Source organism: Salvelinus namaycush, chromosome 2 (assembly GCF_016432855.1).
Source record: "Salvelinus namaycush isolate Seneca chromosome 2, SaNama_1.0, whole genome shotgun sequence".
Taxonomy (NCBI): Eukaryota; Metazoa; Chordata; class Actinopteri; order Salmoniformes; family Salmonidae; genus Salvelinus; species Salvelinus namaycush.
In genome coordinates, this window is record NC_052308.1 from 53,507,050 (window position 1) to 53,522,733 (window position 15,684).

General features: G+C 43.4%; 1 protein-coding gene across 1 annotated transcript in view; it reads right to left on the reverse strand.

Moving 5' to 3' along the window:
- The window catches only part of raly (RALY heterogeneous nuclear ribonucleoprotein), a 70,477-nt gene that overhangs the window by 20,385 nt on the left and 34,408 nt on the right, over positions 1-15,684 (reverse strand). Inside the window, exons 4-5 of the mRNA XM_038971418.1 lie at positions 15,382-15,539; positions 14,416-14,532 (exon numbers count right to left, since the gene is read on the reverse strand). Of these exons, the coding sequence (XP_038827346.1) occupies positions 14,416-14,532; positions 15,382-15,539 (275 nt within the window). The remainder of the gene's footprint in view (positions 1-14,415; positions 14,533-15,381; positions 15,540-15,684) is intronic.

Genomic DNA, 15,684 nt, shown 5'->3' on the forward strand with positions numbered 1-15,684 from the left:
TCTGAGGTCGAACAAGAGCTCTTGGAATGACGTGACCACAATTTCCTTTGTCTACCAAGGCGCGGGAAAGCCATCAGCATTGGCTTCTGAAAAGCGTTCGGTATAGACGGCTAATATCTCCGGCTTTGATTTTATTTGATACTTTACGATGATATTATCACATGTATGTTTTTTCAATATAGTTATCAGATTATTCAACGTTTATCGGGAGTTTGAGTTTTCCGTTCTCTGCGTTAGGTGAAGATTTGGCTAGCTAAGGTTGCTAATTTGACAGGAGAAGAGGACATTCTAAAACCAAACAACGATTTATTCTGGACAAAGGACTCCTTGTACAAGATTCTGATGGAAGCTCAGCAAAAGTAAGAACCATTTATGATGTTATTTCGTATTTCTGTGGAAAATGTTTAGTCCTATTTTCCTTCCTTTTTGCGGGCGCTGTCTCGCTATAACGTAAGCTGTTTGTTATGGTAAAGTTATTTTTAAAAATCTAACACGGCGATTGCATTAAAAACTAGTGTATCTTTCATTTGCTGTCCAACATGTATTTTTTATGTAAAGTTTATGATGAGTTCTTTGGTCAGATTAGGTGACTGTCCAAAATATCTCCGGATAATTTGGTGAATCGATGCTACATATTCACAACGTATAACCACAGTTTGCAGCTCAAAATATGCAAATTTTCGAACAAAACATAAGTGTATTGTGTAACATGATGTTATAAGACTGTCATCTGATGAAGTTGGTCAAGGTTAGTGATTAATTTTATATCTTTTGCTGGTTTTTGCGAATGCTATCTATGCGGTGAATAAATGCGGTTGTGTGTTTGACTATTGTGGTAAGCTAATATAATGCTATATTGTGTTTTCGCTGTAAAACACTTAAAAAAATCGGAAATATTGGCTGGATTCACAAGATGTTTCTTTCATTTGCTGTACACCATGTGTTTTTCATAAATGTTTTATGATGAGTATTTATGTATTTCACGTTGCTCTCTGTAATTATTCTTGCTGCTTCGGTGCTATTTGTGATTGTAGCTGCAATGTAAAACTATGATTTATACCTCAAATATGCACATTTTCGAACAAAACATAGATTTATTGTATAACATGTTATAAGACTGTCATCCGATGAAGTTGTTTCTTGGTTAGTGACTAATTATATCTCTATTTGGTCGGTTTTGTGATAGCTACCTATGCGGTAAAAAAATTGTGAAAATATGCGGTTGAGTCTTTTGCTATTGTGGTTAGCTAATAGAAATACATAGTGTTTTCACTGTAAAACATTTAAAAAATCGGAAATGATGGCTGGATTCACAAGATGTGTATCTTTCATTTGCTGTATTGGACTTGTGATTTCATGATATTTATATGCTAGTATTTACTTGTGGCGCTATGCTAGGCTATGCTAGTCAGCTTTTTACTGATGAGGATGCTCCCGGATCAGGGATGGTGATGAAGTAGAGGTTAACTATTGCAGGCTCTTTGTGTCTGAAAGCCTCACTGTGTCTTTCCCCATTGTGTGTGAGTTCAGAAAATCACAGAAATCACGTAGAGTTACGAAACCCGCCTTAACGGATTCGTCTGAACACGCCACAACTGGATATGTAACTAAAAAAAAAACATTTCTTTAACCATTCTCGTAAATTACGATAAATAAATGGCTGGTTCTTTTTTCCTTACACCGTAGGTTCATGTACTTTGATGTGAAGCGGTCAAATTAGAGCTCTATTACCATTTACCTTTAATCCCAGAAAATGGGCTTTAACTCAAAAAGCGTTCAGGTGTTGACGCCATCTTGTTTCTGGGCTAAAAGCCCATTTGGCCAAACCTGCGCTCACCGAGTTTTGTCTTCGAAGTCTTTTCCATTTAGGAGAAATGGCCATGTCACTTTGGGGATGTTTTGTCCATTTGCAATAAGTAGCCAGTCGCCATCTGGTGGAATTCTCCAGAACAGCGGAAAAATGACCAAAAGTTTAAAATATAAAATGGAAGCCAAATTTCCGAGAGACTTTATTTTGAACGGGTACAGTACTATGGGTGACTTCCCCTATAGAGTGGTCGTCCAGTGCTCTAGCATCCATGGGCACAGAGAGAGGCTGAGTGGGAATACCAAGCTCCGAAGATATCGTGGCATCCATAAGACATTCATCAGCCCCAGAATCAATGAGCACTCGGAAAGACTTAGATTAGTCTCCCCACAGCACAAGAGCAAAAAGGGATGTGCGGGTGATGGGAATTAGGGAACTCCCAGTCTGACTCACCATAGTACTGGTACCCACTAGAGACAAGGATTTCCTAATAGGGCAGGTAGCTATAAAATGTCATGCCACTCCACAGTACAGACAACAGTTATTATTCATCCTCTGTGTGCGCTCCCAAACTGATAGCTTAGTTCTTCCCAACTACATAGGCTCAGGAGTATCCAACTCACCCATCGTAGATTCACGAGAGCGCTCGGGTGACTTCGACTCCTCTCGGAAGAGCTGCTTTCGGAAAATTCTGGATTCCATACGAGGTGAACGCGCCATATCGGGTGCACGAGTGTGCCCGAGACCAGACCTCCTCTCTCTTGCATTCACTTAGGCGTCCATCAATTTGAATGGTTAAGGCGATAAGAGAGTTGAGGTCCACCAGCAGTTCCCGAGCAGCATCCTTTACCTCAGATAATCAGTGCAGAAAAGTATCGAAAAGAGACTCCGGATTCCAGGCACTCTCGGCAGCCAACGTGCGAAAGTCCACCGCGTAGACTGCCACACTACGGGAGTTTTGACGTAAGTCAAGCAGTTTGCTGGCCACCTTTCTCCCGGTTACTGGAGACTCAAACTTCTCATCTCTGCCATGAATTCCTCCAAATGACCGCAAATGGCAGATTGTTGTTCCCAAACTGCCGTAGCCCAGGAGAGCACCCTTCACGACATTAGCGTAATTATATACACTATCTTCGATCGGTCTGAAGAAAACAAAGATGGCTGTAGCTCAATAAGCGAGCACTGAGAAAGAAAACCCCGGCAGGTACCAGGATTCTCCGAATATCGCTCTGGAAGAGGTAAGTTCACGGAGACTCAGGATAGGCTGTACAAACTCACCACAGAGAGGGAAAAAATTACTGGGTGATTGGCGTTTTTCAGAGGTGGCAGACAGTCTGAGCTAACTCCCTGATTTGCTCTATAATAGCCTTTAACCCATGAGCGTGGCGTTCTGTCAAGGAACTGAGCCCTTCCAAAAGGCCCTGTAGCAATTCCTGATGTCTCCTAATGGTGGTTCACTGTAGGGAGATAGCTTGGCGGAGATGGTCCAAGTCTGCTGGGTCTGTCATGGCCAGTTCGTACTATCAAGGCGAGACCCAAATGCAGACACAGGAGGCAGATGGTTGGAGTCTTACAATGTTTATTAATCCAAAGGGGTAGGCAAGAGAATGGTCGTGGACAGGCAAAAGGACAAAACCAGATCAGAGTCCAGGAGGTACAGAATGGCAGGCAAGGCAGGCAGAATCGTCAGGCAGGCGGGTACAAAGTCCAGAAACAGGCAAGGGTCAAAACCAGGAGGACTAGGAGAAGGAGAATGCAAAAAGCAGGAGAATGGGAAAAACGCTGTATGACTTGGAAAAATACAAGACAAACTGGCACAGAGAGACAGGAAACACAGGGATAAATACACTGGGGAAAACAAGCGACACCTGGCGGGGGTGGAGACAATCACAAGGACAGGTGAAACAGATCAGTGCGTGACAGTGAATGTTTGAACCAGGTTATGTAGACTAACAGTGCAATTAGTGGGGTGTGTCATAATTATTAAGTTAATTAGAATGAATTAAGTGAAACTGTTAAAAAACAATAGTTTATTGAATATATTAGGCTATTGTTATCAAATGGAAACATAATTAAATATTCTTCATAATATTAGCATCAACATACAGTATTGTTTAATTCAATTTCACATATAAATTTAATCCTATTTCATTTTTTTGTTACATGTAATATTTTAGGTTCAACCATAATGCATAATAAGTATCATCAACAGGGGGGACATATTGGGTGTACACTGATAAGCTGTAGAAAGAATGTATCCATTTGTTAGACTTGTTCATAAAAGAGAATTGTTGCTATATGATCACACCAGCAATAGATATTGTAAGTTGAATTACTTGTGATGTACAGCTGAGTGAGCCTACATTTAAATAATTCACTTTTTGATTTTACTGGGCTGATGGGGCGGGGCCTACATCTGATGGTCAGTCTCAGCGGAGGGAGAAAGCAGCAGACTGAGGGTTCACCTCTCAACGTCCCTCCGCTCTACTATTCCTCTGCTAACCAAAAAGGGACACCGTCTTCCAGTTTATGGCGAAACTCGAGTCGCACTGCATTGTTTTTGCCTCATGTACAAATCCATGTTGTTTATCCTATGGCCAGACACACAAAATGGTTAAAAAATGGGAACACGCCGCCTATCCGGCACGCAGGGCAGCTGAATCTGGTGCACCTACCATCAACAGCGCAATAAAAAATAGGAACCTAAGGCTTTATCGTTGTTTTTTTTTGCTGAAATGTTTGGCGATCGACTAGGAATGCGGGGATATGGCTGATGCTCTCTGCTGGTGCCAATAAGATAGGCTACTTACTGTTCACTCAATTAAGTTGAGAATTTTCATAATTTAAAGACAGATTGGAGTCTTTTCATTGTAATCTCCACAGCAATAGCCATTTGCTTTCCAAACAGTTTTTCCACAATTTATTTTTAAATATTGCGATATGCCTGCCTGGGTCTCTACTTTTCACTGACATTCGCAACTCACCAATCATCTATTTTGTATTTGCTCCACGTGCTGCCCATATTCTGGGCACTTCTGATTGTAGGTTATGGAGGCATTGGAAAACCTCCCTGGTCATTGTGGTTGAATCTGTTTGAAATTCCCTGCTCGACTGAGAGACCTTACAGATAATTGTATGTGTGGCATGCAGAGATGATTCAAAAATCATGTTAAACACTATTATTGCACACGAGTCCGTGCAATTTATGGGATTTGTTAAGCATATTTTTACTTCTGAACTTATTCAGGCTTGCCATAACAAAGTTTTTTTTTTATTCACTTGTAATGGAGGTATTGTGTGTAGGCCAGTGACCAAAAAAATCGCTATTTAATCAATTTTTTATTCAGGCCGTAACACAACAAAATGTGGAAAAAGTCAAGGTGAATACTTTCTGCTGTACACCTCAACTACCTCATACCTGTCACGCCCTGACCTGAGATATCTCTGTTTTTCTATATATTTTGGTTAGGTCAGGGTGTGACTAGGGTGGGTACACTTGTTTTTGTATACGTTTGTAGATCCTTTGTTGTTTTGTTGTAAGTTTCACTATTAAAGAATGTGGAACTCTACGCACGCTGCGCCTTGGTCCGATCCTTTCAACGAACGTGACAGAAGATCCCACCACACACGGACCAAGCAGCGTGTTCAAGAGGAGCAGGGATCCTGGGCCCGGGAGAAAAGAGAGTGGAGGACATCCTGGACCTGGGAGGAGGTAATGGCAGGGGACAAGACCCTGCCATGGAAGCAGACGGAGGCAGCGAAAGAGGAACGGCGACGATACGAGGGCACACGGCTATGTTGGGGGGGCACACGGGGAGATTGGCGGAGGTAGGGTTTAGACCTGAGCCAACTCCCCGTGCTTACCATGGGGAGCGTGTGACTGGTCAGGCACCGTGTTATGCAGTGATGCGCACAGTGTCTCCAGTGCGCATTCATAGCCCAGTGCGCTCTATTCCAGCTCCCCGCATTTGCTGCGCTAGAATGAGCATCCAGCCAGGACGGGTTGTGCCGGCTCAGCGCTCCTGGTCTCCAGTACACCTCTTCGGACCAGGATATCCTGCGCTGGCTCTACGTACTGTATCGCCAGTACGCCTTCACAGCCCAGTGCGTCCTGTGCCAGCGCCCCGCACTTATCGAGCTAAAGTGAGCATCCAGCCAGGGCGCATTGTGCCAGCTCTACGCTCCAGACCTCCAGTGCGCCTCCACAGTCCAGTATGTCCTGTGCCTCCTCTTCGCACTCACCCTGAGGTGCGTGTCATCAGCCCGGTGCCACCTGTACCGGTCCCACGCATCAGGTCTCCAGTGCGCATCCACAGTCCAGTACGTCCTGTGCCTCTTCCCCGCACTCGCCCTGAGATGTGTGTCATCAGCCTGATGCCACCGGTACCGGTCCCACGCATCAGGCCTCAAGTGCGCCTCCACAGTCCAGAGCTTCCGGCGACAGTTCCCAGTCTAGAGCTTCCGGCGACGTTTCACAGTCCGGAGCCTCTAGCGACGAGCTGCAGTCTAGAGTCTTCAGCGACGAGCTGCAGTCCAGAGCCTCTGGCGATGATCCACTGTCCGGTTCCGGACCCTCCCCTATAGGGTCAGGTTTGCGGCCGGGAGTCCGCACCTTTGGGGGGGGGGGTACTGTCACGCCCTGACCTTAGACATCTCTGTTTTTCTATATATTTTGGTTAGGTCAGGGTGTGACTAGGGTGGGTACGCTAGTTTTTCTATGTCTAGTGTTTTTGTATGTCTATGTTGGCCTGATATGGTTCCCAATCAGAGACAGCCGTTTTTCTCATTTGTTTTGTTGGGATCTTGTTTTTGTATAGTTGCCTTGTACACTGCAACACTGCACGTTTGTTAGATTCTTTGTTGTTTTGTTGTAAGTTTCACTATTAAAGAATGTGGAACTCTACGCACGCTGCGCCTTGGTCCGATCCTTTCAACGAACGTGACAATACCTTTGCACATTATCTCGGTACTGGTATTCCTTGTACTGTATATAGCCTCATTATTGTTACTATTTCCTTTTTTATTTAGCACATTTTTCTTACTTTTTAACTCTGCATTTTTGGTAAATGGCTCGTAAAGCATTTCATGGTAAAGTCTACACCTGTTGTATTTGGCGCATGTAACAATTAAAATTTGATTTGAAACACATTGAAGATCAAATTATTTCAGGTTCGCTTCAAGTTATAATATTAATCAAACCAAATCAGCCCAAGTGCCTCTCGACCCCGATGGAGGACTCATATCTCTACTTATGTAATCCCAATTGTTTCCCATTTAAAATATTTGGGAGGAGATACTGTATATTTCTTTCCTTAGATAAAACCATTGCCAGAAACTTTAACAGAAAGCTCAAATCAATGAAATCCGACCTCGGTAGATGGACTAACAACCCAGTTGCTTTAACCAGGCGAAGACTGGGAGTTTGAGTGATGGAAACGGGGAAAACATGCCCTGGCTTTGGGGCAAGGCCGAATTTCTTCAACATCCTAAGGTTGAAGAGTCATTGTCGAGCTTTCTTCACCAGGGTGTCCGGAGATGTGTACGCTGACTGTTTCCACGGTTCAATGATTCCCATGTCTAACGCCTTCTGGCTTTTGGGATAAAATGTGGCAAGGTATGCGATTGAGGATAAAATTAACAAACGTACAAAGAGGAAAAGACGTAGGAGGACTATCCGTACCAAACTTTAAATTGTATTTCCAGGCACCAGACATGATTCTTCCGCCCACTGGCGGAGTATAGAGAGAAATATGGTGTCTCCTATAGAGCCCCACAGTGGAAGTGTCATAATACCCATGAAACCTAGCGGTCAAACAGGGAAATGGTTCCAATCGTTTTTCCACCATTCATTTTTTCCCATGGGAGATTTTAGTCATTTAGGCCGCTTACCTTAGTGTTCTTGGGCACAGGGACTATGGTGGTCTGCTTGAAACATATTGGTATTACAGCCTCAGTCAGAGACAGGTTGAAAATGGGAGTGAAGACACTTGCCAGTTGGTCATCGCATGCTCGCAGTACACGTCCTGCTAATCCGTCTGGCCCTTTGGCCTTGTGAATGTTGACCTGTTTAAAGGTCTTACTCACATCGGCTACGGAGAGCATGATCACACAGTCGTTCGGAACAACTGATGCTTTCATGCATGTTTCAGTGTTTCTTGCCTCGAAGCGAGCATGTAATTAATTTAGCTCGTCTGGTAGGCTGGTGTCACTGGGCAACTCCCGGCTGTAATAGTTTGCAAGCCCTGCCACATCCGACGAGCGTCGGAGCCGGTGTAGTACAATTAAATCTTAGTCCTGTATTGACGCTTTACCCGTTTGATGGTTCATCGGAGCGCATAGCGGGATTTCTTATGAGCTTCCGGGTTAGGGTCCCACTCCTTGAAAGCGTTAGCTCTACCCTTTAGCTCAGTGTGGATGTCGCCTGTAATCCATGTTGCCTGTAATCCATGGTTGGGGTATGTACGTACAGTCACTGTGGGGATGACGTCATCGACGCACTTATTGATGAAGCTAGGGACTGATTTGGTGTACTCCTCAATGCCATCGGAAGGTTCCCGGAACAAATTCCAGTCTGTGCTAGCAAAACAGACCTGTAGCTTAACATCTGCTTCATCTCACCACTTTTTTATTGACCGAGTCACTGGTGCTTTTTGCTTGTAAGCAGGAATCAGGAGGATAGAATTATGGTCAGATTTGCCAAATGGAGGTCGAGGGATAGCTTTGTACGTGTCACTGTGTGTGGAGTAAAGGTGGTCTAGATTCCCCCCCCCCCCTCTGGCTGCAAATTTAAAATACTGGTTAAATGTGGATACCTAAATCAGGTATCCACATTCCTTCATATGACGTGGGAGTGCCCTGCAGTTAATTGCTTCTGGTACAAAGTTACACAATTAATTTAGAAGTGCATGAATGTAAATATTCAGTGCATTGCATCTACTATGTTAATTAGCGATGATAGCGCCTTGAATCTGTCAGTTAATCAGAGACAAATACTGCTGGCATGCTGCACTGATGCAAAAAAAGATCTTGGCTCTTAGATGGCAATTCCCTCACTCTCTCCCCATTCGCCAGTGGGTACAGTTACTTAGAAGTTATAGCATTAGAATTATTGACAGAGAAAATGAATGGGTTTAGTCAAGGAACAATTGAGGCCTGGAATACACTTGGCTCTGTAAAGAATAATCTCAGCTAAAGCCCAACACATACAAATACAAAACCTAGAAATCCCAACAAATACAGTACCAGTCAAAAGTTTGGACACACCTACTCATTCAAGGGTTTTTTCTTAATTTTTTACTATTTTCTATATTGTAGAATAATAGTGAAGACATCAACACTATGAAATAACAAATATGAAATCAGGTAGTAACCAAAAAAGTGTTAAACAAATCAAATTGTATTTTATATTTGAGATTCTTCAAAGTAGCCACCCTCTGCCTTGATGACAGCTTTGCACACTCTTGGCATTCTCTCAACCAGCTTCACCTAGAATGCTTTTCCAACAGTCTTGAAGGAGTTCCCACATATGCTGAGCACTTGTTGGCTGCTTTTCCTTCACTCTGCAGTCCAACTCAACCCAAACCATCTCAATTGGTTCGAGGTCGGGTGTCCAAACTTTTGACTGGTACTGTACCTTTTGTAACCGGTGTGAAATGGCTAGCTAGTTAGCTGGGTGCGCGCTAATAGTGTTTAAATTGGTGACGTCACTCGCTCTGAGACCTTGAATTAGTTGTTTCCCTTGCTCTGCAAAGGCCGCGGCTTTTGTGGAGCGATAGGTAACGATGCTTCGTGGGAGGCAGTTATTGATGTTTGCAGAGGGTCCCTGATTCGAGCCCAGGTTGGGGGAGGAGAGGGACGGAAGCAGCAATGTTACACATATATACATTTTGTTTGTATCTATTCATGTATAAATGTTTTACTTTATTTGATGTGGAAGGGGTGGTATGGGAAGGGTTTTCTGGGGGAAGGGGGGTGGTTGGATGGAGACGTGTTGGATGGGTGGGGTTGGGGGAATGGGATGGCTGGGTTGGAGGCTCACTTATTTTTGATTCTTTCCTTTACATACTAAATGTATTATACATTTACCCCCCCCCCCCCACCCCCCCTCCTTCCACCAAAGAAAATAAATACAAATTTGGTCACAAGAAAATATAAAACCTCTTTGGCTGAGGAGAACATTATTAGCACTATAGACACTAGAGCTGTAGCTATGAAGCTTAGCTACAGAAACCCTCATGCCTGAGAAAGTTAAGCCATTCTAGAAGACCAGAAGTCAGTCAAAACCAAATACATGTGAGACAAGTTGATTCGAGGGAATCAGAATTTGGACTTATCCGAATCGTAACCATTTTTGTGTCTCATTTAGTGTCTGGGTGCTTTGCACATTTTGTTAACCACATGCCTTTTCAGTTCCCACACAAGCCTTGCCACTTGGGGCTAATTCTCTAGTTTGCACCTTAAAAATGTCATGAGCCAAAGTCATGAAACCAGTAACACAGAGCACTTGTGCATACATTTTATTTGGTATGCTTTCATCACCGTTTCGCAATATGATTGAATGGGTCCCAAAAAGGCTCCAGAGGTAAGTGTCTGCTCTCAATAGAGCACTTCAACTAGGTACTATTTGTCCAGTCACATCATTGACAAGTCTACTTGAAAACTAAAAGTACGTTACAGGCAGCAGAGTAACAACTGGCAAACATACATTTAATAAGGCAGCAGAGTAACAACTGACAAACATACATTTGGTTAGTTAGAACATATAGGGCTCCGTAGAGTAGACCCCTAAACATCTGATCCATGGTTAATTGTGTTTCACATCTATACGGTTTGACTTAAATATATAGAAAGGGAATACTGATCCTGAACCTGTGGTTTAAGGCCACACCTGGTCAGAGACAGGGGAGCACTGAACTCAGCTTGGATTTATGACGTGTGTGTGTTTGAGAGAGAGGAGCACAGCTGGCCCAGCCAATCGGGTCATAAACCCAGTGTGAATGCCAGCTCATATAAAAGGGCTGCGTCTCAAATTGCATCCTATTTCCATAGGGCTCTGGTCAAAAGTGACGTGCTACATAGTGAATTGGGTGCCATTTGAGACGCGGCTAGGACCTCGCTGACTCAGCACCGTTACAGTGTTTGTGTAGACAGTGAATTAGGTGTCTGTGGAGGGTCAAAAAGCCTATAAGGTATATCACATTATAGGGGAAAGTATGTGGGGGCTGTTAGTGCAATAAAGTTCAATCTGTGACCAGGAAGTGGGAGAGAGAGAGTTATCGTCTTTCGTCACACCAGAAAGATAGCCAATGGCTGATTGTGTAATTCTGCCACCTACTGGACAGTTTGGGCATGAGGGAAGGAAACTATGTGAACTGCACACCAGTCATGTTATAATAACACAACTTGAATGAGATTTAAAGTATCTGTCCACTGTTCCAGATTTCTATGAAATATGACCTCAAATTAATTACAATATGAATTATATAGATGTCCTAACCATTTTTTAAGTCAAGGATGTTAAATAAACAGCTTTTCTCTGTGCCCCTGCTTGGCCTGTTAGGAAACAACATAGTGGTTTGGCCTACACCAGACATAAACAGCTGATTTGCCAGACGTGCATAGACTTGGATATTCAAATTGAGCAGGCTGCCTGGGCCCGGCTGCACAACAAACTTCCCTGCAGGCTTGTCTTTTCCCAACTCTTACAAACCACATAAGTTGTTGTATAGGCTTTGTGCTGTTTGCTAACTACAGCTGTGGATTGCTTGGCTTACTAGTCTGCTTGTGTGCAGTGTGCACTCTGAGCCCGTTTCTCCCCCAGTCTTCTTCTCCCCACATGAAAAAATGCTATAGTATACAGAGAATGCTATGGTGACACAGAGAAGAGCCGTCTCGGTTAAGTGACCCGTCTTGAAGCCTGACTGGTTAGGGTCAAGAAGATCGTTCTGAGAGCGAAAACAAAAAAGTTGACCAGAGACAACACGCTCAAGTGTTTTGGAAAGAAAAGAAAGAAGCGATATAGGTCTATAGTTTTTGACCTCAGTTGAGTCGAGTTTCTTGAGGAGGGGAGCGGCTTGGGCCATTTTGAAGTCAGAGGTGATGCAGCCAGTGGTCAGAGATGAGTTGTTGAGGGAAGTGAGGAATGGGAGAAGGTCTCCAGAGATGGTCTGGAGAAGGGGGGAGGGGATGGTGTCGAGCGTTGTCGGGCGGCCAGACCTCACTAGTCACAAGATGTCATTGAAGAGAGAGGTGAGAAAGAGGTCAAGGCGTAGGGTAGTTCTGTGTGAGTGAGACCAGTGGACTCAATAGGCTGAGTGAATGAGTAGTGGATGTCGTCAACCTTCTTTTCAAAGTGGTTGACAAAGTTGTCCGCAGAGAGGGATCGGTGGAGGATTAAGGAAAGAGTTTCCTAGAGGTAGAAGCTTGACATTTTTGAGTGGTAGAAAGTGGCATTCGCAGCATATACAGTGGAAGAGAAGGCAGAGAGGTGGGAGTTAAAGGATGATAGGTCCTCCAGAAGTTAGTTTGTTTTCCTCCATTTTTGGAGGAAGTTGCCCGCAGCCCTGTTCTGTAAGCTCGCAATGAGTCACTCAGCCACAGAGCAGGAGGGGAGGGTCGAGCTGGCCGGGAGGAAAGGGGACAGTGCAAGTCATAGGGTGCGGAAAGGGAGGAGAGTAGGGTCGAAGTGGCAGAATCAGGAGACAGGAGGGAGAAGGATTTAGCAGAAGGGAGAGATGATAGGAGAGAGTAGTGGGAGAAAGAGCGAAGATTGTGACGGCGCATGACCATCTGTGTAGGGGTTGAGTGGTTAGGGTTGGAGGAAAGGGAGACAGAAAAGAAAACAAAGTAGTGACCAGAGACCTGGAGGGAGGTTGCAGAGAGATTAGGTGGCGAGCAGCCTCTAGTAAAGATGAGGTCAAGCGTATTGAAAGTTGGAAAGAAATGAATCGAAGGCAGACGTTGGGATGTTGAAGTCGCCAAGTACGAAGAGCGGGAGCCATCATTAGGAAATTAACTTATCAAGGTGTCAAGCTCATTGAGGAACTCTCCAAGGTCAGCTGGTGGTCGATAGATGACAATAATGTTAAGCTTGAGTGGACAAGTGACAGCATGGAATTAAAATGAGGAGATGGACAGGTGAGAGGGAGAAAAGAGAAAATCTCAATTTAGGAGAAATTAGTAGACGTGCCACCACCGCGACGACCAGATGGTCTCGGACTATGAGAGAAAACATAGTCAGATGACGAAAGAGCAGCTGGAGTAGCAGTGTTCTCTGGGGTGATCATGTCTCCGTCAGGGCCAAAAAGTAAAGGGACTGAAGGGCAGGATGGGTTGAGATGAACGTTCTTGACTGCAGATCGGCAGTTCCAAACGCTGCCAGAGACCCGGAATGTAGTATTTACAGTTAACTATAGTATAAATACTGTAGTAAAAGAAAACAGTAGTATATATTAGTAGTATACATCAGTAGTATGCATCCAGGTGTAGAAAGCCATTAGACTTACCCAGAAAGACTCACAGCTGTAATCACTGCCAAATGTGCTCTACAAAGTATTGATATTTCTGTATTTAATTTTCAATAAATTGGTAAACATTTCAAAAAATCTAATCAAATTTATTTGTCACATACACATGGTTAACAGATGTTAATGCAAGTGTAGCGAAATGCTTGTGCTTCTAGTTCCGACCATGCAGTAATATCTAACAAGTAATATAACCTAACAATTTCACGACAAATTGACGTGTCTTCATTATGTCATTATGGGGTATTGTGTGTAGATGGATGAGAAAAATATTTCATCAATTTTGAATTCAGGCTGTAACAACAAAATGTGGAATAAGTCAAGGGGTGTGAATACTTTCTGAAGGCACTGTAAATATATATTTTTTATATTAATATCATACAGTGGACTCCTAAGCCTATCGGCCTATGCATGCAATGCCCTGTGACATTTAGTGATCAAATCTCCGACAGCTACACTGTGAGGTGGACAATTATTGTTTTGAGAAAGTAAAAAATAACTACAGATGGCTATAACGTTTACCATATGCTACACATCGAAACCCAATTAAGTTACAAAAAAATGTATAGGCTGTAAGGACAATTAAATTTGGCTCATTTGGCCAATATCCCTTGTTTATTGATGGCGCTGGCTGTGCAAGGTCGGATCTGAAAGCATATGTACGTACATTTTCTCAAATGTCCAATACATTTTCATCTTCCTAGTAACGTTGTCTGGCGCCATTTTTTCCTGACGGGAACCCTGGTACACACACTGGAAAATATTTTCTGGCAGGCAGGCAGACACTGGAATATGTTTCTGAGTGACAGAGTGAGGGCTTTTTGTGGGACTGGAAAATGCCGGTAACATAAAAAAAACTTTTTTAACCAGTTCTCATGCTTTCAAAATAACAGTTCTGTTCTGGAACATTATAGATCACTTTCGTTTGTAGTTCTGATTTTGTTTCCTGAACCGGTTTCAACCCCTGGTTTTCACACAGACATTTTTGACCCTTGGTTGACTCCACCTGATAGAGAAAGAGTACTCTGTAGAGGTGTGCGCTGTAGAGTTGTATTTTTCTTGTGGCCTGATGGAGATGGAACTCACCAGCAGCGATGTGTTTGTCCTCTGTGATCCTTTCCAGTCGGCCGAGCAGCGCGTCAATGTTGAACTTGATCTGAGTCAGCTCTGATTTGATATCCTGGAGCTCGTTGGAGTTCACCGCTGAGCCCACCATAACACAAAACACCAGAGAGAGACAGAGCGAGAGAGGGCAAGGGACAGCAGAGAAGAGTGTTTAAGTTTAAAGGTCCAATGCAGCCATTTTCATCTCAATATCAAATCATTTCTGGGTAACAATGAAGTTCCTTACTGTGATTATTTTCAATGAAAATGGTCAAAAAGAAACAAAAATAGCTACGAAGTAAAGAACAATTTCTCAAACAATAATTTTTGCTAAGACTGTCTGGGAGTGGTCTGAGTGAGGAGGGGAACACTGAAAACAAGCTGTCATTGGCAGAGAGGTTTGGAACTCTTTCTTATTAATCTATTCACTAATTTACCAAATGGGGATGTCACCAGGCATGCCAAAACTCCATCCCACCAAAACAGCCTGAAATTTCAGGCGGCCTTTTCAAACAGCTCTTTTACTAAAAGGGCATTATCATCATTATCACAATTTCATAGTGTTATTCCAACCTCATAGTGTGGAAATATATATAAAAAAACAGGAGAAAAAAGTTTTTGATGGCACTGGGCCTTTAAGAGACATTCACTCTGACATTCATTGCAACTTAATAGCATGTGAATCAAGAGAAGATTGCTGTATATATGGTAACAACACTGCAAAAGGTTATTACTCAAGACAATAACAATTATTTGTCCTGACAAAATGAAATCCATTATTTAATCTTAGAATTGACTGTTTTAAAGCAGATATAAAATTATTCTAGATGAAAAGAGCTGGCTTTAGAGTTGTTCATGTTCAACCCAGCCAATTCAGGTCAAAGCTTTTTCTCGAAGACGTCTCAAACTTTATTAGATAAATTGTATAGAGCGCCTGCGGAAACTCACACTTCTGCTTGATGGTGCTGCCGGGGAGGACTGAAGCGCGTGCCAACAGCTTGACGGGCAAAGACTTGACCCGGCGCACCAGGGGCATGGCCATGCGAGGCCGCTTAACTGGCACCACTCGAGGCACTGGCGACACTCTGCCCCTGTACTCAAACAGCCTACAGAGGGAAAGCGAGATGGGGGACATTAATCATTAACAAAGCATTTGGTGGAAGGATATTGATACATTCATAATGTACATTTCTGTATTGAGTTATGACAGTTCAGAGGTAAACGGTCTTGAAAAGATCTTGACATGCCTGA